Genomic DNA, 25,149 nt, shown 5'->3' with positions numbered 1-25,149 from the left:
ACTGTTCACCAAAACTAGCTAGAAATGCTCAGAATAACCTGTCCGAGATTTGTAGATGGTCGCCAGAAACCATGAAATTTTTTTTTCAAGTCCCGAGGGTGGATCTAGGGGCGAGGGGGTAAAAATCACTGTTCACCAAAACTAGCTAGAAATGCTCAGAATGACCTGTCCGAGATTTGTAGATGGTCGCCAGAAACCATGAATTTTTTTTCAAGTCCCGAGGGTGGATCTAGGGGCGAGGGGGTAAAAATCAATGTTCACCAAAACTAGCTAGAAATGCTCAGAATGACCTGTCCGAGATTTGTAGATGGTCGCCAGAAACCATGAATTTTTTTTTCAAGTCCCGAGGGTGGATCTAGGGGCGAGGGGGTAAAAATCACTGTTCGCCAAAACTAGCTAGAAATGCTCAGAATGACCTGTCCGAGATTTGTAGATGGTCGCCAGAAACCATGAATTTTTTTTTCAAGTCCCGAGGGTGGATCTAGGGGTGAGATGGTAAAAATCACTGTTCGCCAAAACTAGCTAGAAATGCTCAGAATGACCTGTCCGAGATTTGTAGATGGTCGCCAGAAACCATGAATTTTTTTTTTAAGTCCCGAGGTTGGATCTAGGGGTGAGGGGGTAAAAATCACTATTCACCAAAACTAGCTAGAAATGCTCAGAATGACCTGTCCGAGATTTGTAGATGGTCGCCAGAAACCATGAATTTTTTTTTATAAAATTGAAATTTGGACAAAATTTAATTTTTCCCCAAAAAGTTGGAAAATAGTTGGAAAAAAGTCGATTTTTCCGCTTAATAGTCGATTTTCCATCAAATAGTCGAAATATTCGATTTCAAAATTGAATTTTAACCTACAATTTGGACTTCTTACATCTGAAAACGCGCTTAAAACACTAAAAGTCGCATTTTAGAGAATAAGTTGGTTAGTCGCTTTGCCCATCCCTACCAATAGCTAAAGTTACCGGCTACCGGCCAAAACCAAAACAAAACTTTTTCATGCTTTTTATCAACCATCAACACACACACAAGCGTCTTTGACATAAAAGGAGGAAAAATGAGCAAAAGGCAGGACGAAAACGAGTATGTTTTTTCAGCAATAAATTCCCTCCAAATATTTGTTGTCTCTTGTGAATTGTTAATGTTTACTAAATTATTTGCTTTTTTTTATTCTTTATAGAAAAACGGAAGGATAGCGACGCTACCGCTACACCTACACTTGCAGTTGCCCTCGTCGCGCCCAGACAGAACTCGCAGTGCTGCTGATTAGAAATCCGTTACGATTTTTCCTTTGTAACGCGTGGCCGTGTCTCACCTAAACACAAGTGCCTAGGGTATTGCTAAGGCTGCTATTTAGACTAACAAAGAAACTATCGACCACTCGCACAGGTGGTTTTTAATGATCTTTTAATAAAACACTAATTTAATTTATATAAGAGTCCTCGATCGGGCTTTGCTTTTCCTCTCGGATGGTAATTGGGTGCGACAATTACCTAGAAAGAAGCTCGGCGTGTCTAGGGGATTTTTGTGATTCTCTAACCACTTCTTTCTATTAAGAATTCCAAACAATAGAGCAGCCCTTTATCACAACTATCAAAATAAATCCTTTGTTTGCTACGTCCTACTTTATAAGCCAAAAGCTCCGTAACAATACGGTTCCCTAAAGAAGAACGCAAATAAATTATTTTGATCAAATCAGATTTATTTACACTTTTCCAGTAAAACAAGCTATAATGGCTACACCTTGATTTTCCAGAACCCTATTCAGGATACCATGACATGCTCTGGAATTTAAGTCTGGGTTGGAAGAGGGCAAACCTCGTCAGACTCAGCAATTACCACCAAGAAATAAATGTTACCAGAGTCATGGGGGTGTATTTTTTAAATAAATCTTTGAGACCATCAATAAATGAATATAATTTGATCTTTACAGAGACATGTTGACCCAGCTGTTTGCTACCAACGTAGGTGTTTCATCAAAGAGCGCCTTGGATGAGCAGATCGCAACCATTCGATTCAACAGTATAAGAATATTTACTATTTTCACTTTCAGTTGGGGATTTTTAGAAGTGTTGCAAAGATCTGCCAACAGACTGCATAGTAAAAGTGATCTGGCAGTGAAAAAATTATATATTAAATATGAATATTTTAATGTTTTATTGATAGAAGACTCAGCCAATTTCTTGGAGAGTGTTAACACAGCCATGAGACAGAGACAGGGAGAAAATTAAGAGTTTATTTAATTAAATGTATTTTCTACTTATCACCCATGGTAACTCCTTAATAAATGAGCACTTCTGTTTTTGATCGAACAGGTCCACAGCTGAAACAACAGTCAATCACTTTTGTGAGCTCATAGCCACTGCTAATAAAGATGGACGACTATGGGAGAGTGAATTTAGAAAGATGCTTTTGGAGAAGAAGAAATGTTTTTATATATTTTTGGCATAATTGGCTTTTACAAAACATTTCCATTTCTCTGTTATTGGATTAGCTGCCAGTGCAATTACGATTACCGAGACAGTTGCTTTTCCGATGCACAATGACCAAGCAGATCAAGAAGATCCCGAAACTGCAGTGAGTTGCTTTTGCACAGTTGCGGAGCAATTTTAATTGAAATGTAAATAAAATATTGCAGACTTTTGGACTGATCCCCTTCACCGAAGGTGCAGACAACCCATTTGTCGTGCCGTCTCCTGGGCCAGCTGGTCCTTCTCCTCAGCAATCTCCTGTTCCATCTCCTGGACCATATGCCGGCCCAACACTTGGGTCTGGGCTATGCCCAGGTGCTGTGCAATTTCCTGAACCATATATGCCGGCCCAACACTTGGGTCTGGGTTAAGCCCAGGTGCTGTGCAATTTCCTGGACCAAAGAAGCCAGGAGACAGCGCAGGTACACGTGATGACCCATGTGAGTTGCCAGCAGTCCAACGACGGATTACACGTTCTGCGAGTAAAAAGGCCCAGGCTTCTTTACTGTTATAGTTCCCAAAATGGATATTGATTTAATTGTTTATAATATTAAATCTGCATGCACTTCAAAACACCCCAGCTGAGTTAGTGGAAACAGTGGTGGTTAACAAGGTGAGACCGAAGTCAAATCTATCAAGATATCAAATACGGAGAAAAGGAAAAGGTGGAATCCGCGGCAAAATTTCTCGGCTAAAATTGCCTCAAATCGTAATAACAGAACCAACCAAGCGTTTTCTCGCCATCTTGCTCGACTTCACGTGCCCCAGCTAATCAAACATCATCAACAGCGGTGTCATCATCTCCACCACCAGCACCAACTCCAGATCCACAACCACCAGGGGTGTCCGCTGATGCTGACTCTGTTAGGGAGGACCCTCCATCCCCATATCAGGAGGAGGTCATTCGCGGTCTTCAATTCACCCCCATGAGCAAGCACAGCATGATGCACAATTTGTCTCAACTGTGCTCTCGTGGGGAAAGAGAAAGGCCAATTTCTTTCAAACATCTTGCTGCTATAGAAGGAGTACCTAGAATGGTGGCTGCACTTGCTTTTGCCCAGTTACTTGGTATGGTTGCCTCAATTTGTTTTCCACACAGCTGAGGTTGTTAAATCTTTCACGGAGATGTCAAAAATGGGGTACGTCAAATTGAATCCCAAATTGGATATTGATTTAATTGATTATAATATTAAATCTACATGCACTTCAAAACACCCCAGCTGAGTTAGTGGAAACAGTGGTGGTTAACAAGGTGAGACCGAAGTCAAATCTATCAAGATATCAAATACGGAGAAAAGGAAAAGGTGGAAACCGTGGCAAAATTTCTCGGCTAAAATTGCCTCAAATCGTAATAACAGAACCAATCAAGCGTTTTCTCGCCATCTTGCTCGACTTCACCTGCCCCAGCTAATCAAACATCATCAACAGCGGTGTCATCATCTCCACCACCAGCACCAACTCCACCACCAGATCCACAACCACCAGGGGTGTCCGCTGACGCTGACTCTGTTAGGGAGGACCCTCCATCCCCATATCAGGAGGAGGTCATTCGCGGTCTTCAATTCACCGACTACACCTGCCCCAGCTAATCAAACATCATCAACAGCGGTGTCATCAGCTCCACCACCAGCACCAACTCCACCACCAGATCCACAACCACCAGGGGTGTCTGCTAACGCTGACTCTGTTAGGGAGGACCCTCCATCCCCATATCAGGAGCAGGTCATTCGCGGTCTTCAATTCACCCCCATGAGCAAGCACAGCATGATGCACAATTTGTCTCAACTGTGCTCTCGTGGGGAAAGAGAAATGCCAATTTCTTTCAAACATCTTGCTGCTGTAGAAGGAGTATCTAGAAAGGTTGCTGCACTTGCTTTTGCCCAGTTACTTGGTATGGTTGCCTCAATTTGTTTTCCACACAGCTGAGGTTGTTAAATCTTTTACGGAGATGTCAAAAATGGGTTACATCAAATTGAATCAGGCCCAGTCGTACGGAGAAATTGATATTACGGTTACGCCAACGTTCGACCATGAAATCGAGAGGCCCGAATTCGACAAGTAAAGGCAGGGCTCGGAAAACCCAAGGTTTCTAAGAGTAACTGAATAATAAAATTTTCCTCGCTTGTTTTCCTCTACTTGTAAAAAATCTTGATTGAAAATTGTACATTAAACTTCTACAGATTATTAAAAAGTGTGATGCAATAATAGTTTAAAGTTAATTACCTTAACACAATTCAAATTGACAAATCAATAAGATCATATAATTCTTTGTTGGCTCTGTTTTCATTGCAAAAGACACCTTCTTTTTAGGATAATCCTTTTCATGTAATAATTATCAAAATGAACATGCGGTGCGAGTGTTTTTGTTTGTCTCTTCAATTGTACTTCTGGTTTCTTTACTTCTGCTTGATCCGACGCATCTGAAGGCTCCTCAAGCCGATCTCCTTGTCCACTTTCAGGACGCAACCCCTGGTCCTCATGGTCTGGCTGGGGGCCTCTTTCTGCTCTGTTGAGATGGGGTACGTCAAATTGGATCAAGCCCAATCGTACGGAGAACTTGACATAGCTACTGCTGATAAAGATGGACGACTATGGGAGAGTGAATTTAGAAAGATGCTTTTGGAGAAGAAGAAATGTATTTTTATATTTATGGCATAATTAGCTTTTACAAAACATTTCCATTTCTCTGTTATTGGATTAGCTGCCATAGCTGCCAATGCAATTACGATTACCGAGACAGTTGCTTTTCCGATGCGCAATGACCAAGCAGATCAAGAAGATCCCGAAACTGCAGTGAGTTGCTTTTGCACAGTTGCGGAGCAATTTTAATTGAAATGTAAATAAAATATTGCAGACTTTTGGACTGATCCCCTTCACCGAAGGTGCAGACAACCCATTTGTCGTGCCGTCTCCTGGGCCAGCTGGTCCTTCTCCTCAGCAATCTCCTGTTCCATCTCCTGGACCATATGCCGGCCCAACACTTGGGTCTGGGCTATGCCCAGGTGCTGTGCAATTTCCTGAACCATATATGCCGGCCCAACACTTGGGTCTGGGTTAAGCCCAGGTGCTGTGCAATTTCCTGGACCAAAGAAGCCAGGAGACAGCGCAGGTACACGTGATGACCCATGTGAGTTGCCAGCAGTCCAACGACGGATTACACGTTCTGCGAGTAAAAAGGCCCAGGCTTCTTTACTGTTATAGTTCCCAAAATGGATATTGATTTAATTGTTTATAATATTAAATCTGCATGCACTTCAAAACACCCCAGCTGAGTTAGTGGAAACAGTGGTGGTTAACAAGGTGAGACCGAAGTCAAATCTATCAAGATATCAAATACGGAGAAAAGGAAAAGGTGGAATCCGCGGCAAAATTTCTCGGCTAAAATTGCCTCAAATCGTAATAACAGAACCAACCAAGCGTTTTCTCGCCATCTTGCTCGACTTCACGTGCCCCAGCTAATCAAACATCATCAACAGCGGTGTCATCATCTCCACCACCAGCACCAACTCCAGATCCACAACCACCAGGGGTGTCCGCTGATGCTGACTCTGTTAGGGAGGACCCTCCATCCCCATATCAGGAGGAGGTCATTCGCGGTCTTCAATTCACCCCCATGAGCAAGCACAGCATGATGCACAATTTGTCTCAACTGTGCTCTCGTGGGGAAAGAGAAAGGCCAATTTCTTTCAAACATCTTGCTGCTATAGAAGGAGTACCTAGAATGGTGGCTGCACTTGCTTTTGCCCAGTTACTTGGTATGGTTGCCTCAATTTGTTTTCCACACAGCTGAGGTTGTTAAATCTTTCACGGAGATGTCAAAAATGGGGTACGTCAAATTGAATCCCAAATTGGATATTGATTTAATTGATTATAATATTAAATCTACATGCACTTCAAAACACCCCAGCTGAGTTAGTGGAAACAGTGGTGGTTAACAAGGTGAGACCGAAGTCAAATCTATCAAGATATCAAATACGGAGAAAAGGAAAAGGTGGAAACCGTGGCAAAATTTCTCGGCTAAAATTGCCTCAAATCGTAATAACAGAACCAATCAAGCGTTTTCTCGCCATCTTGCTCGACTTCACCTGCCCCAGCTAATCAAACATCATCAACAGCGGTGTCATCATCTCCACCACCAGCACCAACTCCACCACCAGATCCACAACCACCAGGGGTGTCCGCTGACGCTGACTCTGTTAGGGAGGACCCTCCATCCCCATATCAGGAGGAGGTCATTCGCGGTCTTCAATTCACCGACTACACCTGCCCCAGCTAATCAAACATCATCAACAGCGGTGTCATCAGCTCCACCACCAGCACCAACTCCACCACCAGATCCACAACCACCAGGGGTGTCTGCTAACGCTGACTCTGTTAGGGAGGACCCTCCATCCCCATATCAGGAGCAGGTCATTCGCGGTCTTCAATTCACCCCCATGAGCAAGCACAGCATGATGCACAATTTGTCTCAACTGTGCTCTCGTGGGGAAAGAGAAATGCCAATTTCTTTCAAACATCTTGCTGCTGTAGAAGGAGTATCTAGAAAGGTTGCTGCACTTGCTTTTGCCCAGTTACTTGGTATGGTTGCCTCAATTTGTTTTCCACACAGCTGAGGTTGTTAAATCTTTTACGGAGATGTCAAAAATGGGTTACATCAAATTGAATCAGGCCCAGTCGTACGGAGAAATTGATATTACGGTTACGCCAACGTTCGACCATGAAATCGAGAGGCCCGAATTCGACAAGTAAAGGCAGGGCTCGGAAAACCCAAGGTTTCTAAGAGTAACTGAATAATAAAATTTTCCTCGCTTGTTTTCCTCTACTTGTAAAAAATCTTGATTGAAAATTGTACATTAAACTTCTACAGATTATTAAAAAGTGTGATGCAATAATAGTTTAAAGTTAATTACCTTAACACAATTCAAATTGACAAATCAATAAGATCATATAATTCTTTGTTGGCTCTGTTTTCATTGCAAAAGACACCTTCTTTTTAGGATAATCCTTTTCATGTAATAATTATCAAAATGAACATGCGGTGCGAGTGTTTTTGTTTGTCTCTTCAATTGTACTTCTGGTTTCTTTACTTCTGCTTGATCCGACGCATCTGAAGGCTCCTCAAGCCGATCTCCTTGTCCACTTTCAGGACGCAACCCCTGGTCCTCATGGTCTGGCTGGGGGCCTCTTTCTGCTCTGTTGAGATGGGGTACGTCAAATTGGATCAAGCCCAATCGTACGGAGAACTTGACATAGCTACTGCTGATAAAGATGGACGACTATGGGAGAGTGAATTTAGAAAGATGCTTTTGGAGAAGAAGAAATGTATTTTTATATTTATGGCATAATTAGCTTTTACAAAACATTTCCATTTCTCTGTTATTGGATTAGCTGCCATAGCTGCCAATGCAATTACGATTACCGAGACAGTTGCTTTTCCGATGCGCAATGACCAAGCAGATCAAGAAGATCCCGAAACTGCAGTGAGTTGCTTTTGCACAGTTGCGGAGCAATTTTAATTGAAATGTAAATAAAATATTGCAGACTTTTGGACTGATCCCCTTCACCGAAGGTGCAGACAACCCATTTGTCGTGCCGTCTCCTGGGCCAGCTGGTCCTTCTCCTCAGCAATCTCCTGTTCCATCTCCTGGACCATATGCCGGCCCAACACTTGGGTCTGGGCTATGCCCAGGTGCTGTGCAATTTCCTGAACCATATATGCCGGCCCAACACTTGGGTCTGGGTTAAGCCCAGGTGCTGTGCAATTTCCTGGACCAAAGAAGCCAGGAGACAGCGCAGGTACACGTGATGACCCATGTGAGTTGCCAGCAGTCCAACGACGGATTACACGTTCTGCGAGTAAAAAGGCCCAGGCTTCTTTACTGTTATAGTTCCCAAAATGGATATTGATTTAATTGTTTATAATATTAAATCTGCATGCACTTCAAAACACCCCAGCTGAGTTAGTGGAAACAGTGGTGGTTAACAAGGTGAGACCGAAGTCAAATCTATCAAGATATCAAATACGGAGAAAAGGAAAAGGTGGAATCCGCGGCAAAATTTCTCGGCTAAAATTGCCTCAAATCGTAATAACAGAACCAACCAAGCGTTTTCTCGCCATCTTGCTCGACTTCACGTGCCCCAGCTAATCAAACATCATCAACAGCGGTGTCATCATCTCCACCACCAGCACCAACTCCAGATCCACAACCACCAGGGGTGTCCGCTGATGCTGACTCTGTTAGGGAGGACCCTCCATCCCCATATCAGGAGGAGGTCATTCGCGGTCTTCAATTCACCCCCATGAGCAAGCACAGCATGATGCACAATTTGTCTCAACTGTGCTCTCGTGGGGAAAGAGAAAGGCCAATTTCTTTCAAACATCTTGCTGCTATAGAAGGAGTACCTAGAATGGTGGCTGCACTTGCTTTTGCCCAGTTACTTGGTATGGTTGCCTCAATTTGTTTTCCACACAGCTGAGGTTGTTAAATCTTTCACGGAGATGTCAAAAATGGGGTACGTCAAATTGAATCCCAAATTGGATATTGATTTAATTGATTATAATATTAAATCTACATGCACTTCAAAACACCCCAGCTGAGTTAGTGGAAACAGTGGTGGTTAACAAGGTGAGACCGAAGTCAAATCTATCAAGATATCAAATACGGAGAAAAGGAAAAGGTGGAAACCGTGGCAAAATTTCTCGGCTAAAATTGCCTCAAATCGTAATAACAGAACCAATCAAGCGTTTTCTCGCCATCTTGCTCGACTTCACCTGCCCCAGCTAATCAAACATCATCAACAGCGGTGTCATCATCTCCACCACCAGCACCAACTCCACCACCAGATCCACAACCACCAGGGGTGTCCGCTGACGCTGACTCTGTTAGGGAGGACCCTCCATCCCCATATCAGGAGGAGGTCATTCGCGGTCTTCAATTCACCGACTACACCTGCCCCAGCTAATCAAACATCATCAACAGCGGTGTCATCAGCTCCACCACCAGCACCAACTCCACCACCAGATCCACAACCACCAGGGGTGTCTGCTAACGCTGACTCTGTTAGGGAGGACCCTCCATCCCCATATCAGGAGCAGGTCATTCGCGGTCTTCAATTCACCCCCATGAGCAAGCACAGCATGATGCACAATTTGTCTCAACTGTGCTCTCGTGGGGAAAGAGAAATGCCAATTTCTTTCAAACATCTTGCTGCTGTAGAAGGAGTATCTAGAAAGGTTGCTGCACTTGCTTTTGCCCAGTTACTTGGTATGGTTGCCTCAATTTGTTTTCCACACAGCTGAGGTTGTTAAATCTTTTACGGAGATGTCAAAAATGGGTTACATCAAATTGAATCAGGCCCAGTCGTACGGAGAAATTGATATTACGGTTACGCCAACGTTCGACCATGAAATCGAGAGGCCCGAATTCGACAAGTAAAGGCAGGGCTCGGAAAACCCAAGGTTTCTAAGAGTAACTGAATAATAAAATTTTCCTCGCTTGTTTTCCTCTACTTGTAAAAAATCTTGATTGAAAATTGTACATTAAACTTCTACAGATTATTAAAAAGTGTGATGCAATAATAGTTTAAAGTTAATTACCTTAACACAATTCAAATTGACAAATCAATAAGATCATATAATTCTTTGTTGGCTCTGTTTTCATTGCAAAAGACACCTTCTTTTTAGGATAATCCTTTTCATGTAATAATTATCAAAATGAACATGCGGTGCGAGTGTTTTTGTTTGTCTCTTCAATTGTACTTCTGGTTTCTTTACTTCTGCTTGATCCGACGCATCTGAAGGCTCCTCAAGCCGATCTCCTTGTCCACTTTCAGGACGCAACCCCTGGTCCTCATGGTCTGGCTGGGGGCCTCTTTCTGCTCTGTTGAGATCAGCCACAATTGGTCCAAAGGTCTAAGAAATGTAAATTTTGTTTTAGTCACAGAATTGTACCAGTTCAAACTTTCAAAAGCTTTTGCAAATACATGTAAAAAACTTGTCAATAGAATCAGCAATTAGTAGTAAAATAAAAACAATTATCTTTATTTCTCCAAAAAGACTCAATTTTTAATGTTTCAGCATAAGAATACAAAATAATCAAGCATGCTCTGTAAAAAAGTTGTGGTAGATCACATTTGCTCCCACTTTCGACTCAACTCGAATGCTTTCACTCAGAGCCAAAGATTTAATTTTTTTTTAACATTTCACTTGATTCATACAATGGGGAAATACTATCTCTCATAATTTAAATACATTAAAAAATTTCAAAACCAGCCTTACATATTATAAAAGTACTTAATTAGTTGCAAATAAACTTTACTTCCTTGCTCAGAAAGAAATTTGTAGAAGGTTATGTAAATTAGTTGTAAGGAAAAAAACAGATAAATTTGCTTTTAAAATACAGATTCACTTTGTCCAGAACTCAATCTTCAAGGCGTCAGCAACCTTGGGGGCCTTGGGGCATGAAACTCGTGGAAGTCGAAGATGACAGAAAAATGATGGCTGGTTCGGATCTTCAAGTGCGGGCACTAGGCCCTGTGCTCAGCAATGCGGCACCACGGACGGCACGGACTGCAACTGAAATTTTGTTTAATTTCCATAAATTAGGAATTTGATTCTAATTTAACAAACAAATAAGAGTCTCAAAACAATTCTAATTAAGTATAGCTCTAGAGGATTTTGAACTCAAAAGTGTTAAAGGAAAAATAAACATCGTTAGTAGAAATACATAAAAGAAAAACGATATTCCTATCCATCCCTCGAAAACTTAAAAGCAGAAAATATGGAAAAAGTTAGAAAAAGAAATATTTACACAAAACAAAGGTAATATATGTAATTATTATGGTATACCTGGAGTTTTTGACGGGACAGGGACTTTTCTGGGTGACGGCGGCCGCGGCGTCCAACGCCTCGCCTCTTCAGCAAGTTAATTGAGGATGAGGAGATTCAAGTTGTTGTTAGAATAAAATAAAGTCATTCCTAATTTCGCTTCGCCGATAAAACACAGACACCCTCCAAGCATATGAATCTAATAATGATGTCTTTGTCTGTGATTACAAATTAAAATCAGTAGATTCGAACTTCATGACTTGCGAGCCGTGTCACTGTGATTGGCCGACCTCCTGACCTGGGCAATTTTTATGTATTAACCACAACAACACATTCAACAATTGAATGTAATCAATGTGATGTAACAATTTGGACAAATAAACACCAATAACAATAGAATGTATAATTTGTCGAACAAGCTTTTAGCGAACCTAGCTTTTCCCGTCGCATCAAAAGCCATGGAAAAATGTACATTTTATAATTCTCTCTTTCTACGGTACAATAAATTTAGGTTGATGGTTGATTGTGTGTAAAACAAAGAAAGGTATAGAAGTTTTTATTCTTATATTAATAACTTCCAAAACCTTCTTTTTTAAATCTGTTTTTTTATTTTTTATAACTCATTGGTATATAATAAAAATATTAATGATTTGCAACTAATTAAATGTATCACTAATTACAAAATTTCTGCACATTTTCAATTAATGTTTATTTAATTATATTAATATTTGATATTATTTATTTTTCTTGGTTGATTTAATTTTATGATAAAGTAAAATGTTCCCAAGATTGCTAAATATTGCAACTTCAAATAAAATAAACTACTAATTTTACATACATTTTGATACGATTTGCTCAGTGGTTATTTCAATGACTTTCCGCCGTTATTATGTAAAAATTGCCCAGGTCAGGAGGTCGGCCAATCAGTTGCATGGAACTAGTCAAAGTCATCAATCATTTTTACATGTTTGGACGTAAACAAAGAAATTCATCAGTTTTTTGTGTGTGCGGCGAAGCAAGGAAAGTCGCATTTTAGACGCTTTTGGTGGTGAATTTAGACAGAAAATGTCTTCGCGGAATTGTGGGGACCTCTTTTTATTATTTCACAAGTGAAAAATGTGCAAACTCGACGAGAAAGTGGAGGAAAACCGGTGCTTCGCTTCTTCGGGACTGCAGGAAGAGCGGCCAGCAGCTCAAGGTAGGCATTTTCTCACCCCTGAACCCTGAATGTCCCTGAATTGCCCATGGGCAAACTGTCCATCCAGCGCATGGTCAAAATGTTTAACCTCCGGTTCAGTTATTCCAACCGCAATAATTAGTAAAACTTTAAAAGTAATAAATCATTTCAAAACTTACCAACTGCATAAAGATAAGCCACACCTCGCGGGCCAGGAAACAAAACTTTGATGGTTTCAGATGAGGAGCATAATATTCTGCAGATAAATCAGTTTTTATTTAATTCTCTGTATGGTAGCGTCGGTACATAATAGTTTTTTTTTCCAGATATTATACTTTGCGAGCTCACAAATATAATGTTCGGAATGGCCCTGCGTGGTGCGCGCCGGCCGGAGAACGAACACATATAAAATTGTTTGTTTTTGATACAATGAGGCATGAAAACCACACTCACGCTCTCTCGCATGCCCTTTATTATTGTTATTATCTGCTCCACCTCATTGTTAGTACAAACTCATTCCACGCCACTTGCTGCCAGGGCAACAATCAGGCAAAACGTTTCATCATCACAGGCAGCCCATCTCATATATAAAATTTCTATGTGCTCGGATCGTATAAATACATACATATACGTGAAACAAGCAACACCATCATCCGTGCGCTCCCAAACCACTCATTTCGGTCGAGCCACCCAGAAAGTTGTGAGGCGGAAATGTGAACCACACCGAGTGTAATGACTTCATATTTTGCATCCTTGGGCGGTTTGCGTAAATCTGCTCCATTTTACACTGTTACTTTAGAATTTAAAATCAGTTTTTTACCGAAGCAGCTTGAATTTTAAATTAAGCAACAAAAACACTAAGAAAATAAATTTTTCTGTTATACAATTATAAAAAATTAATTATTATTGTTCCGAAAGGAAAAAAAATCAAACTCCATTATTTTAAAGTCACTGGAAGTTTGTGGCTAAATAATTAATTTTTTTGTAGACAGATTCATTAGCAAATGCCCGTTATTGCATTTTAGGTTCAAGAAAAATATTTTATTGGGTTCGAATTTAGGGCAACTATGCCCCATACATGAACTCATCCAAATAATTGACAAAACAAAAATTTTAAAACGAGAGATTTTAGAGAGATTTTATCTGCTGAATATTGGAAGAAATTTACTTTTTCCATTTAATTGAGTCGCTCCTTGTAAAATAAATTTCATTTCTGCATAATTACCCTCTTAAAAGATTTGTCACAAAGATTTATTAAGTCATCCGTTACCTCATATTAAAAATGGCTATTCCTTTACAGAATAAATAGGTAAATTGAATTAAAAGACCGATTTTTACGTGGATTACTGGAACCGTGATGCGAGAGATCAAGAAAAACAATTATTGTGATCAGACTTATATTGCCAAAATTTGAACTTTTAATTGAAAAATCAATTAAGTAAACTGTCAATTGAAACAGCCTGTACGCTTTTTGAATTCAAATTATATTATTTAGATCTCCACTATATTTATTTTGAGCAAAATTTCTATTATTTTTCAAAACTTTACGGAATCTGAAGTTGAATTGAAATTGTGGTGATTTGAATTTATTGTCGGCTTTGTTTTATGTTAAACAATAAACAACTTTAAAAACTCATCGAGGAAAAGCCGACTTTATAAATTCAAATCACTATGAATCAACCCTCGATCGTGAAATTCTACTAAAAAATGAATTTAAATAATTGATTAAAGCGAAGTTTTGCTTTAAATTTATAATAAAATAGCTCCAATAGAAAAAATAAATTAAATCTGTTATTGATTGACCAGATTTATAAATTTCTGCTGGTTGGAAATACAGGTTTAGAAATTAATAATCTTGTGTGTTTTGATTCCGTCGTCTCATTTATTGATACAAATCCGATTAATCTTTCATATATATTTTTTATTCTGGGCCAAGCCAGAAATTTCCTTTCCCAAGCAGCGCGCACTGAATGGGTTCCCAGGTTAAAATTAATTGAATGGCCCTCTCTCGTGCGTATTTTAATTCATGGTAAACAATCACGAAGGGATCCACAAAAAATTCATTCATGGGGTCCAGCGCCGCAGCACCCGCTGATCGGAAATTATTTTTGTTATACGAAGCGCCTGTGATGCTCTTTTTTCATTTTGTATAAATATACGTTCACGGCCGCACCTAGTTCTCGCTGCCCTTCATTAATTATGCCGTGGAAGGATATTATTACACGCTTCTCTTTTCTACAAAGCGGCCCAAGAGTAGGTATTAATTTGTCACAAATGCAAATTTATGTTTGGCAGGCGCCTTATTAATGGCTAATGGAACTGGCGTATAAATTACACACACATCGCTTGTGTGCAAACTTTGCTCGCTTTTAATGGCTTTCGCTAAGGTAATTATTTTGACAGAATATACTTTAAAAGCAGATCACAGGATTACACGCTTATAAACATTGAGGAAAAAATTATAATCATGGCTTGGTTAAAATTGATTTTGAGAGAACTAATCGATTTAATTTTAATTTGCTATGAGTGAATGTTGCTATAAATCATTATTTTTTTAAGTCGTATGTTACGCGAATTTCACTTTTTTTTAAAAATTTTTTTTTATTAATATATAATTTATAGGAGGCACACGTTATTTAAAAGGCTGTTTGTTTGCACTGATTTTGATGATATAACTGAATATTCTGGGTCAAAATGTTTCATCAGTATCTTTAGGAGAGAATTAAAAAGTCTGATCAATGGTGATGTTTGAAAATAATTTTTTCCCTTGCTCTTTGTTGATTTAATTTGAGATTGTAAATTTCACGATTGTTAATGGAACGTGCAACAGGCTTAAAAAAATACAAAAATACAAAGCAAAATTACATTCATTTTTCAAACTTTTCAGTTTTGCAGCTTCGTGTAAACTTAACTTCTTTTCAACGCAGTCCTATAAAAATAACAAATAAATGAATTAATTTTACTATTCCTCATCTAAATTTAGTAGCTTTTATCAAATGTAAAAAGAAATGAATTTTATATAATTTTCACTTTAAAATTGTGGGCACCGCATGTGCTAATAATCACTTTGCCTTCCTGCGGCCATCAGTATATAAGTGGCATTCTAATTTGAGGCCGGGTCGCGTGATGGGCTGAAATTTGAATGGAGCGGCATTCGTTTTCCGTTCATATGCATGCATCTGTTTTTGTTTGCTGTGACATCTGTCAGCCGAAATACATCCTTTCTCTCTCTCTCTAAGCTCTTTTATGCAAAGTCTTCCTCTCTCTCCATTGTGTGCGGGCGCAGCGCCTCGAATGAAACCACAAATTTCCTGTAATTTCAAATTATTTACACAAAAAGTGTACACAAAGTTTGCGTGTTCGCGGTGCAACGCAATTGAGGCCACACACACACACAATTTTCCGAATCATTATATTTCGCGCGGCACAAACAATAGGATTATTTTGTATTCGATGATGAACGCCCTGCGCTGCTTTTGCTGCCTTTCAACTGTAAAATGTAACACATAAGTCGAAAAAGGGTATTTTGCGTGTTTTTAATATAGCATTTTACTTTTAATACATTAATTGAAGCAAACGACTTTCCAAGTTTTGTATTCACTTCCTGCCTCTCTCTTATAATAATAGTTCATCCATTTGCCAGGGAATTAAAAAGATTAAAAGAAAAGTTTTACACATCTTGTTTTTTTTTTATTATTTATTTTTTTAATTAAAATTGTTTCCTCGTGTTCTGTGATTGGGTCAACTGAAAAATCAGGCAGCTCTAACAAAAATCAAACTGTGCATCATCGTTGTGAGGCGTGAACCTTGCCTAATAAAAAACACGTTTTAATAAGTTTATTCCTTTTTGGAAAAATTATTTAAAAAAAATTCTAAATAATAAATATTTCAAAGAAAAGGTTTAAAATAAATCATTTAAAAAAAAATCATAGCTTTTCTAATACTTTTTGGATATTTTTTTGAATATCATATGATTTGCAATGATATCAATAAAAAATTCATTAATCAGATGAAATAAATAATTTAATATAAAATTAATTTAATTCAATACAAGTTTATTTCTTTATTGTGTATAATTATGATGATTTGAATGATTTGAATCCCATATCTCTTCATTTTATCATGCGAGAAATGTTTGCCAAAAACTTCCAAACAATAACCGCAAAATATTTCGGAGAACGCGCTCGTGCGGTTTCGCTGCGGCGTCAATGAAATTTCGAAAATTATGTGTTTTGGTCGTTACCGAAAATGATTTGACGGACGCCACAAGCACGCGCTACTTTTTCAGCCGCGACCAATTTAAACAATGAATCAGCTCGCAAAGTGACCTTTTGATGCTGTGCATGTGATGTGAAGCTCGGGGATAATTTCTTAATTCGACGCGGCGCGCTGATTGAGAAATTAGACCTGTGGTGGCCGTTGGCAATATATCGGGAGTAGCGCACACACCGCGGAGAGAGATCTCCTGTTTTTATTTTATTATACTTCTTTTCTCGCCACACCTCGGCTCAAAACAAACAACAATGGCTGGCACGTTGTCTTGCAGTTGAGGGGTCGCGCGTGATCCTGATCGCCGCCAGGATAACCTTTTTAAAATGTGGTGCGTCTCTCTCGTCTATACGAATTCTTTTCTCGAGAAACAATCAAATTCGCTTTCCCATCCATCACACGTGCAATTATAAAATCGCGGGCCTAATTTTCATTAATTGCAGACCACGAGGGAGATTATTCGCGAAATTTTTTCCTCTGCAAATATTGCGACGAGTCATGCATCAGCTCTATGGGAACGGAGATATCATCTGCTCGGAAACGTGCTCTCGAAATGAAATACATATATTATTTTTTCATCTCGGCGAACACACCTTGGCACCAGAGGAAAGAAAGTAAGCGCAACACACATGAGATGTGACCCCACGACAACTCACGTATGTGACGCGCGGAAAAGGAGCAAAAACTGACGCCAAATTGGCACAAGTTTCACTTGGAAATGTGTGACGAGATCTGGTAAGAAAATCGCCATTTGTTCCTGAGATTGAAATTGTTTCAGCCATCCACGGAAAGGAAACGTCAAAATGAAGCAAAAAATTATATAGTTATTCTATAAAGAGACTTCAATTACAAAAAAATTTAGTAGTTCAAGCATCTATTTAGAATATTAAATTTTAACTTAGAAAAAAATAGACAAATTATTGATTTTCTAGCTACTGAAATGCTAATGATTTCATATATTCATCTTTATAGATTTGTTAAAAACTTTATTAACAAAGCTCTCTTTTCTAATATTTTATGTTATATAATTAATTACTTTTGCTCATGATAAGATAAGAGTTTTTAGATGAAAAATAAAACAACTGGGCAGATTAGTCTGATGAAACTATTGAAAAACAGAAGGAGGCAAACAAATTTCATATTAATTAAACAATTTAAATTTTTTACCAAAACACAGGTATTTCAATTCTAAAAATGAAACAATCTATAGAAAATCTTCTAATCTTAAATAAAGGAAAATTATAGAATTTGCCCATGCCAAAATGTATAAATTGAGAAAAAATTGATATTACTCACTATTATTATTCCTGTTTAGAATTGAAATGTATAAATTTGTCCAGAGACAAAGTATCAAATGGGATCGTTAAATATTATTTCGGGAAAAGGTTGAGCGCGCAGGTGAGCAGCATCAGGTATAATATCAGTTTGTGAAGGAGCAACAGTTATGACACTTACGGCCTGCGTGTCATAAAATCATCCTTTTACCTTTTTCCTTTGTCTGCGCGTTTGTCGGGTCCTGCGCTGGTCGCTCGTTTTGCTCTTTGTTCCCACGGCCCGTGATTTGGGATCGCTCCTCATGCGTGTGCTGCTGCGAGAGAAATCAGGCAGCCGACTAACTTCCAACTTGCGTGACATTTTAACAAATGAAGTTGTCAAAGGATCTGTCTGCGACAATCGAAGCACTAGAATCAAATTCGAGAGAGCGGCAAATCTGAGATGCGACCGTGAGATACCGAGCAAAGAAATGACTTTTGATAAAAATTAATGACTATACAAAATTGAGCAGTTTGAACCAGAGCTAGGATTAAGTCAATTGATATATGTATAATTTTTAAAGATGCAGAGCTATGAATTTTAAAAATAATTTGGATTTTGTAAAATATACCCAAGAAAATACTTTAATTTCCACCTCGTGTATAGTTTATTTATTTATTTAAAAAACAAATATGTTTTCCTTTAATTTTTTGTTTGAAAATTTCTCTTCATTCGTGTAGATTGCGATTGCACCATTATAATTTTTAATTTAGATATTATTAGCCTTTTTTAAATTCTTTTTGTTAAAATGTTATTTGCAAATTATTTTTTCAACTTTAAAGACTATTGGCTTTGCCTTTTTTTAAAATTGCAGTTTGAAATCGTAATTTTTTTTCTGCGTTAAAAATAAAATTTATTTGCGACAGCCGGCGTGTTTGCGTGTCCAATTAAATAGCCGGTTCGAAACACTTACAAAGTCACACTCGACCAAATTACCACCACGAAATTTCGATTCTCGAGAAGAATCTGTGTCGGTGGGGGCGTTATTTTCGGCGGAGGGGCTGCAAAGACACAGGCGCGGCCCTGTTCGGAGGCGCAAATTGAGCTTGGAGGTGCGATGTTATCACATCAGGTGTTGTGGCCACTGAAATAGCGCATTAGTTCCGCCACACAAGTCTAGCCGCTGGCACACCGCGCTAATTCTGGACCATTAATTCACGAATCTCGAGGCATCATCGCCTCCCGAAAGCATCTCAGCACAAACAGCCCTTTCAGCCCCGCAACCAATTAAACCGATTTTTTCCACCGTCGCTTTGACTCTCGCCCGCGGCGTTCCTAGTAGCAAGTGAGCTTGAAACTTTGATTCTGGTTTATTTTAGTTGCGAGGGAAAAAAATTTGAGCTTTCGGAAACAATTAAATGACTTTATTTAAACATCAATTGCAAGAGGAATGTAATTGCTTTCATATTAATTTATGTTTTAATTTGAAGCAAAAACGCAGGAATTTGTATAATTTAAAATTAGAATTAAAACTACTCACATAAAAAATAGCTTAAATATGATTTGCATATAATCAATAAGCAATAATATGATAATTTCAAAAATAATTTTTAAATTTAAATTTTTTTAAATTTGAAATCAGGTATAACTATTGAAAAAGATAATATTTGATAATAATAAGTTTGAATTTAAATGTACAATAGTTTCTGGAAAAATAAACAATAAATATTTATTAGGTTCATGAATAATAACAAATATATCTTAATAAAATCTTCTCAAAACAATAAGAATATAAATAAATTAAATTTTCTGAAACTTGTCCTCCTTAAAAAAAATTATTATTCAAATCTACATATATAGGCTCTCAACATGTATCGCTGTGAATTTAAGCAAATTAATTTTTCATGTTTAACACAAACCGTTACCTTTTCTCAAATTTAAAAGCCAAGCTCAATTCATTTCTATAAAATGTTATTTCAGATTGAACGGAATTTATGAAATGCTTTTACAATAATCCTAGGCACAAATCAAACCGAAATAATTTATCTTGTTTTGAGATCCTACAATCTTATATTTTTCTTAATCAAACGACGCCTGCTTCTCTCCAACTGGAGCAATTAATCACCCGATTGCATCAACCGACGTGCGCAATCTAAGATGGCAACTTGTTTAATTAATCTTGCGGTGCAACTCGCGGCAAAAACCTACTCCGGTGCCAAATTCGGCCACGCCGCGATGAATATAATATGCGGGGTTGTGCAACTCTAATTAATTTCAATCAGAATCGTATGCATCCCGCACGTGGCGTTTGCACGGCGTGTTGCATAAGTTGTCGCGCGCGCGGCCAAGCTATATGGGGAGCCCACCGCGGCGCGAGTGGCAATTAAAATTCCTTGCCAAGGATAATTAGAAACCAAAATAAGGCGGCGAGCCCAACGCGGGGCCACACACGCGGAGTAATTGGAAGATGATGCGCCTCATTGATTCATCTCTCGAAACAATACTCACGCCGCGGCCTCCGACAGGAAACCACTAATTTTAAAACAAAAGTGCAGGAAACAATCTGTATCCTCTAAAATTGCATTGATCCAGTTCAAAACAATTTTCTATCTTGACGCAGCGTTCAGATTTTAGATAAAATATGAATTCGTTAAATGATGTGGGATTATTTTGTAAAACTAAAAAGAAGTCGCTGTATAAAAGTTTTATATGTAAAAACACGACTAAATAATGTTAATATAAAAAATTAACTTCTAAAATTTTAAAAATTTTATATAACATTTCTAATTTTAAGTTTTATTTGAAATGTTTTCTATTTAAAACCAATAAATATATATAAATATGTATTTAAAAATAAAATTATTAGACATAATATTTACTTTTGAAGCTTAATTGTGCACTATATTTAGAGGCATAATGAAAAAAAAAAGTTAAAAAAATACACAAATTAAATCTGCGCTTTGTGTACCAGTTGCAGATAGTTCATAAACTACTCATGAACTTTGATTAAGGTGATTGTTGTCAGAATGGATTTAGTATTTATTATATATGAAAATTATAATTAATAGAAGATATAAATAACATTAATTTCAATATTCTAGGCCCAAGGCACATTATTATACCATCGTTTTGCAAACCATGTTTATGTAAGGTCATCAATAGCAAACTTATAATCATCACAACATAAAGGGAAACAAAAGTTTAATAATTATATTATTCTCAGATAATTGTTAGTGTGCGTGTGTTTTTTCTGTTCAAATTAGTGTAGAGTAGTGTTTTGTTTGTGTTGTAAAGTGTATAGCAGTTTTAAATTATTATTTTAGTTTCACTGAATCTCACTTATCAATTCAAATATTTATTTAAATCCAAATCACCAACAATTTTTATGATTTTTAAAAACAGACATATCAATATAAACAAAATATAAGGCAGGCCCAAACTCTCCATCATTTTGATTTTTGTAATTTTTATTTGTATTAAATTAGTTTTTAACATTTTTTTTATGTCTAAAATACAACTGAATTTTTTTTAAGATTAAAATTCATGTAATGATATAGACTGATTGAAAAAATATCAGTTCAAAAAACATAATATAGTATTTTAACCATAAAATTTGGTCATTTCTGTAGTTTTCATGCTGGTTGGTGGAAGTTTTTCACCACAGGTTCGGGTCTTGGCGTGTGCGAGATAACTTTTAGCTCGGCAAAGTGCGATCCGGGGGATATTGCGCCTCTCCGGGGAGTCCTAAAAGAGGCAAGAGATAAAATTTTCGTGTGTGTCCACCCCGGCCGCCTCGTAAAATGCTTTATGGCGTTTATCTCGCGCGCCGTTCGTGGCCACAAACTCAAAGGCCAGCACCCTGCTTTTCTGATTCGGCGACCCAAGGTTTTATGTAATCAAAGGAAGCCCGAGAAATGACTTGCGAAGATGCGGAATCAGATGGGCGGCCCGAAATGCGCCTAATTAAGTGGGGTGGCCGAAAACACACTCTCGCTCTCGCAGCTCCACAAATAATTTCAGCTTATCAAAAATTTCATGAATCACCGCAACTTTTTTCGGCAAGTAGTCAAGATCTGCCCACCACCGTGTTGAGGCGCTGATTTTGGAAGCCACTACATTAATTCAAACCTACGGAGTACAGAGGTTGTATCATAAATTAATCAAAGAAAAATTGAGCGAGATGCGGACTCTGATATAGATTTTATCAAATTAAAAGGAATTATAAAATCTGTTTATTAATTAAGTTTTGTTGATACTTATTATGAATAAAATATCTTATTGAAAAGATAAATTAAAATTATGATGATAACGTTGATTCGTCTTTCAAAATTTGAAGCTCATATTAATTACGAAATTTGGTATCTGAATGAAAATATTTTACCGCCTGTATAAAAACGAGGTAAAAATTAATGTAAATGATTATTGTGAGAAAATTAACAAACTATATTTATAAATGAAATTATATCAATCTGACTTGCAATGAATGCAATTAAAAAAATAAATATATCAAAATTAAAATATTAAAAAATTAAATGACAATTAAGTTGTGTCGATATAAATAGGTCTGATTGCAATGTAATTAAAACAGCCTTAGTATTATGTAATGAAAGATTGTTTTGAAATTGTTCTGTTAAATGATCAAATTTTGGATTTATTGATTAATTTTTTTAATTTTCAATAATCTGAAACTAAAAACGAACATAGTGTAATTAAAAAGATGTTTTCATAGTGGCACAAATTGGAAATTCAATCATATATGGCAGTTTTCGCGTGGGAATTGAGCTTTCACGCAGCAGAGTTGATTATTATTCAATTACTCAGATCGGTCTCTCTGCGTGTGGTGGCGCAGGGGTCTGGCCGGCGTTTAAGAAGTGACGCGCTTGACGTGACCGCGCGCGTTCTCCAGGGCGGGCGAAAAAGGCCGTTTTAATTTTCAAAATGGCCAGCCGGCGGGGAAAAAAGCCGACACGAACTTTCGCGATTGGTTGGGCGGGCAGAGACAAATCAAGCCGCTGTCGCAGCTCGGCGACAAAGGATTCATGGAAAAACAGGTCGGCGACGCGGCCAATAATAATGAGAGAGCCGCCGCATGTCAAATCGGCTTTCGATCCGAGCTGGAAAATTTTTCTTTTCTTCGTCAGTCTGCAGATTTATTGCCGCGCACGTCATTAATGCAGCTCGCGAAAAGAAGAGGAAAAGAAGCAAAGGTTCTTGCATGCATCTCATTTCTTATATTTTTGTATCATGTGCTCGTGCAGGCATTAAGTTATTAGCTCGCTCAAGTGCGGGCTCTCTTATTTCATCTCGGCCGCCGAATGCAATCGACCAAGGCGACGCCATAAATTTTCTTGTCTTAATATGCATGCACTTAGCGCAAAAAGCGCGCGCGCCTGTCTTGCTTCTCGATCGCCGCGACAAAAATTCCGAGATTTATTTATATGTTGACCAAGTTATTTGTAGCTTGACTTATTATTTCAATCTCATATGCATTTGAAATTTATGAATCGAGATCATAAAAGTAGAAATAGGTTTTGTGCGTTTTAATTTAAATGATTGATTTCGTTTTTGATCTGCAAATAAAAACATTGTCAGATTAAATCTTTAATTGACATTATTTGTATCTCCAAATGTGCACCCCTTAAAAAATCGCGGTTGAAATATTGCCGAATTTATTTAATAAATACTTAATTTCAGAAAATGAACTTTGTTTTCACGTTGATCACATTTGAAGATCTTTCACAATTAGCCTAGAAATGGGACATGTATTTCAAAACCCTTGATTTTCCTTATGCTTTTGAAAATATGCAGGTATGCATAATAAACATGTTTGATCATTATGTGGCTGATCGATTATAAATTAAATTACTGGTGAACGCTCTCGCGAGCTGCAATGCATTACAATTTTTTCGCGTTGCGATTAAAATAAATGTATTATTTTCGAGGCTGACTCTGTAAACTGTAAATAATTTTCATATAGACTTGATAAAAAATTCGTTAAAATCTGATACAATGCAATTATAAATATTTAAATTATTTTATCTAATACTGCAAAACGGGCTTTAAATTCTTCAATCATTGTTCTAGCCGTGTTTATTATTAAAAGATTATGCAAATTATAATCATGATTTTAATTTCAAATAAAAGATAATGTATCATGATTCAGGTAATGGAGCATGAATACATTGACTATTAAATCTATAAAAGTAACAAGAATTTCTTGAATGTATCAATAATTATAATTTATTTTAATTTTATAAAAGAATTTTGATCAATATGTTTTGTAACAATGACAAAAATAATAATAATGGCTAAATAAATAAAAATATATAAAATAATTATATTATGCAAGTCCTGTTTTATTAAATTATTGAAAATGAAATAAAATAAAACTAGTTTTGTTGCTATTAAAAACCATAATTTTAATGAAATTAATTACAAGTTTTGTTTTAGACACTTATTTATGTTCTAAAGGATTGTTGTTTAGGTTATTATTATATTTCTACTCTCAAAATAAATCCACTGGCGTCGTCGCATTGCGAAGGCGCTGCAATTAAATGGATGGGGCCCACACAGAATGAGGCTCACAAGCAAAGAAGAGTAATGCACGAATCTCTCGCCACGTTCATATTCTAACAATAAAACCGCGGCGGCGGCGCGCGCAGATTTATCTGCACCTCTGTATATTTTTATCATTTTTCGTTGTTGGCTGCGCGCGTTATTTATTTACTCGGGCCGCTTTCCGCAGCGTAGATATATATTATATTATGAATGTGTTCGAAAAGAGGATTTGCCCACACACAACATCTACATACGTTTTATTACACCTTGCGGTTGTAAATCTTTCCGCGAGAGTTGCATGTACTTATTGTGTGCTGTAAGTCCAAGAGCTCCACAAGTGCAATCATTCGTGAAGGAAAAAAAGTGGGGCCGCCGCCGATTCGGCCCGGGATATTCAGGATTGCTGAAAGTGAGCACGTCATAAATCACGCCTAAATTTATTTCCTTGCTGATTTTTATTTCACTTTTATTATTTATATAGCAAAACTGCATTTGGCAGCATCATTTTTGTTATTTTAATTGCGAAAACAATCTTTCAGCTGACACTAGTTGAGTAAATTTAATTGATGTAGTATTTAAAACTTGACAATAAATT

General features: G+C 37.6%; 1 protein-coding gene across 1 annotated transcript; it reads left to right on the top strand.

Moving 5' to 3' along the window:
* The first annotated feature begins 1,935 nt into the window (after window positions 1-1,935).
* On the top strand, window positions 1,936-4,058 carry LOC132199065 (mucin-1-like). Its single transcript, XM_059623452.1, has 5 exons — window positions 1,936-2,020; window positions 2,493-2,575; window positions 2,637-2,789; window positions 3,189-3,494; window positions 3,828-4,058. Exons 1-5 carry the CDS (start codon window positions 1,936-1,938, stop codon window positions 4,056-4,058), a joined length of 858 nt encoding a protein of 285 aa, XP_059479435.1.
* The last annotated feature ends 21,091 nt before the right edge of the window (window positions 4,059-25,149 follow it).

Source organism: Neocloeon triangulifer, unplaced genomic scaffold (genome assembly GCF_031216515.1).
Source record: "Neocloeon triangulifer isolate White Clay Creek 2 clone unplaced genomic scaffold, ASM3121651v1 ptg000013l, whole genome shotgun sequence".
Classification (NCBI taxonomy): domain Eukaryota; kingdom Metazoa; phylum Arthropoda; class Insecta; order Ephemeroptera; family Baetidae; genus Neocloeon; species Neocloeon triangulifer.
This window is presented reverse-complemented; position numbering and strand designations above follow the sequence as displayed.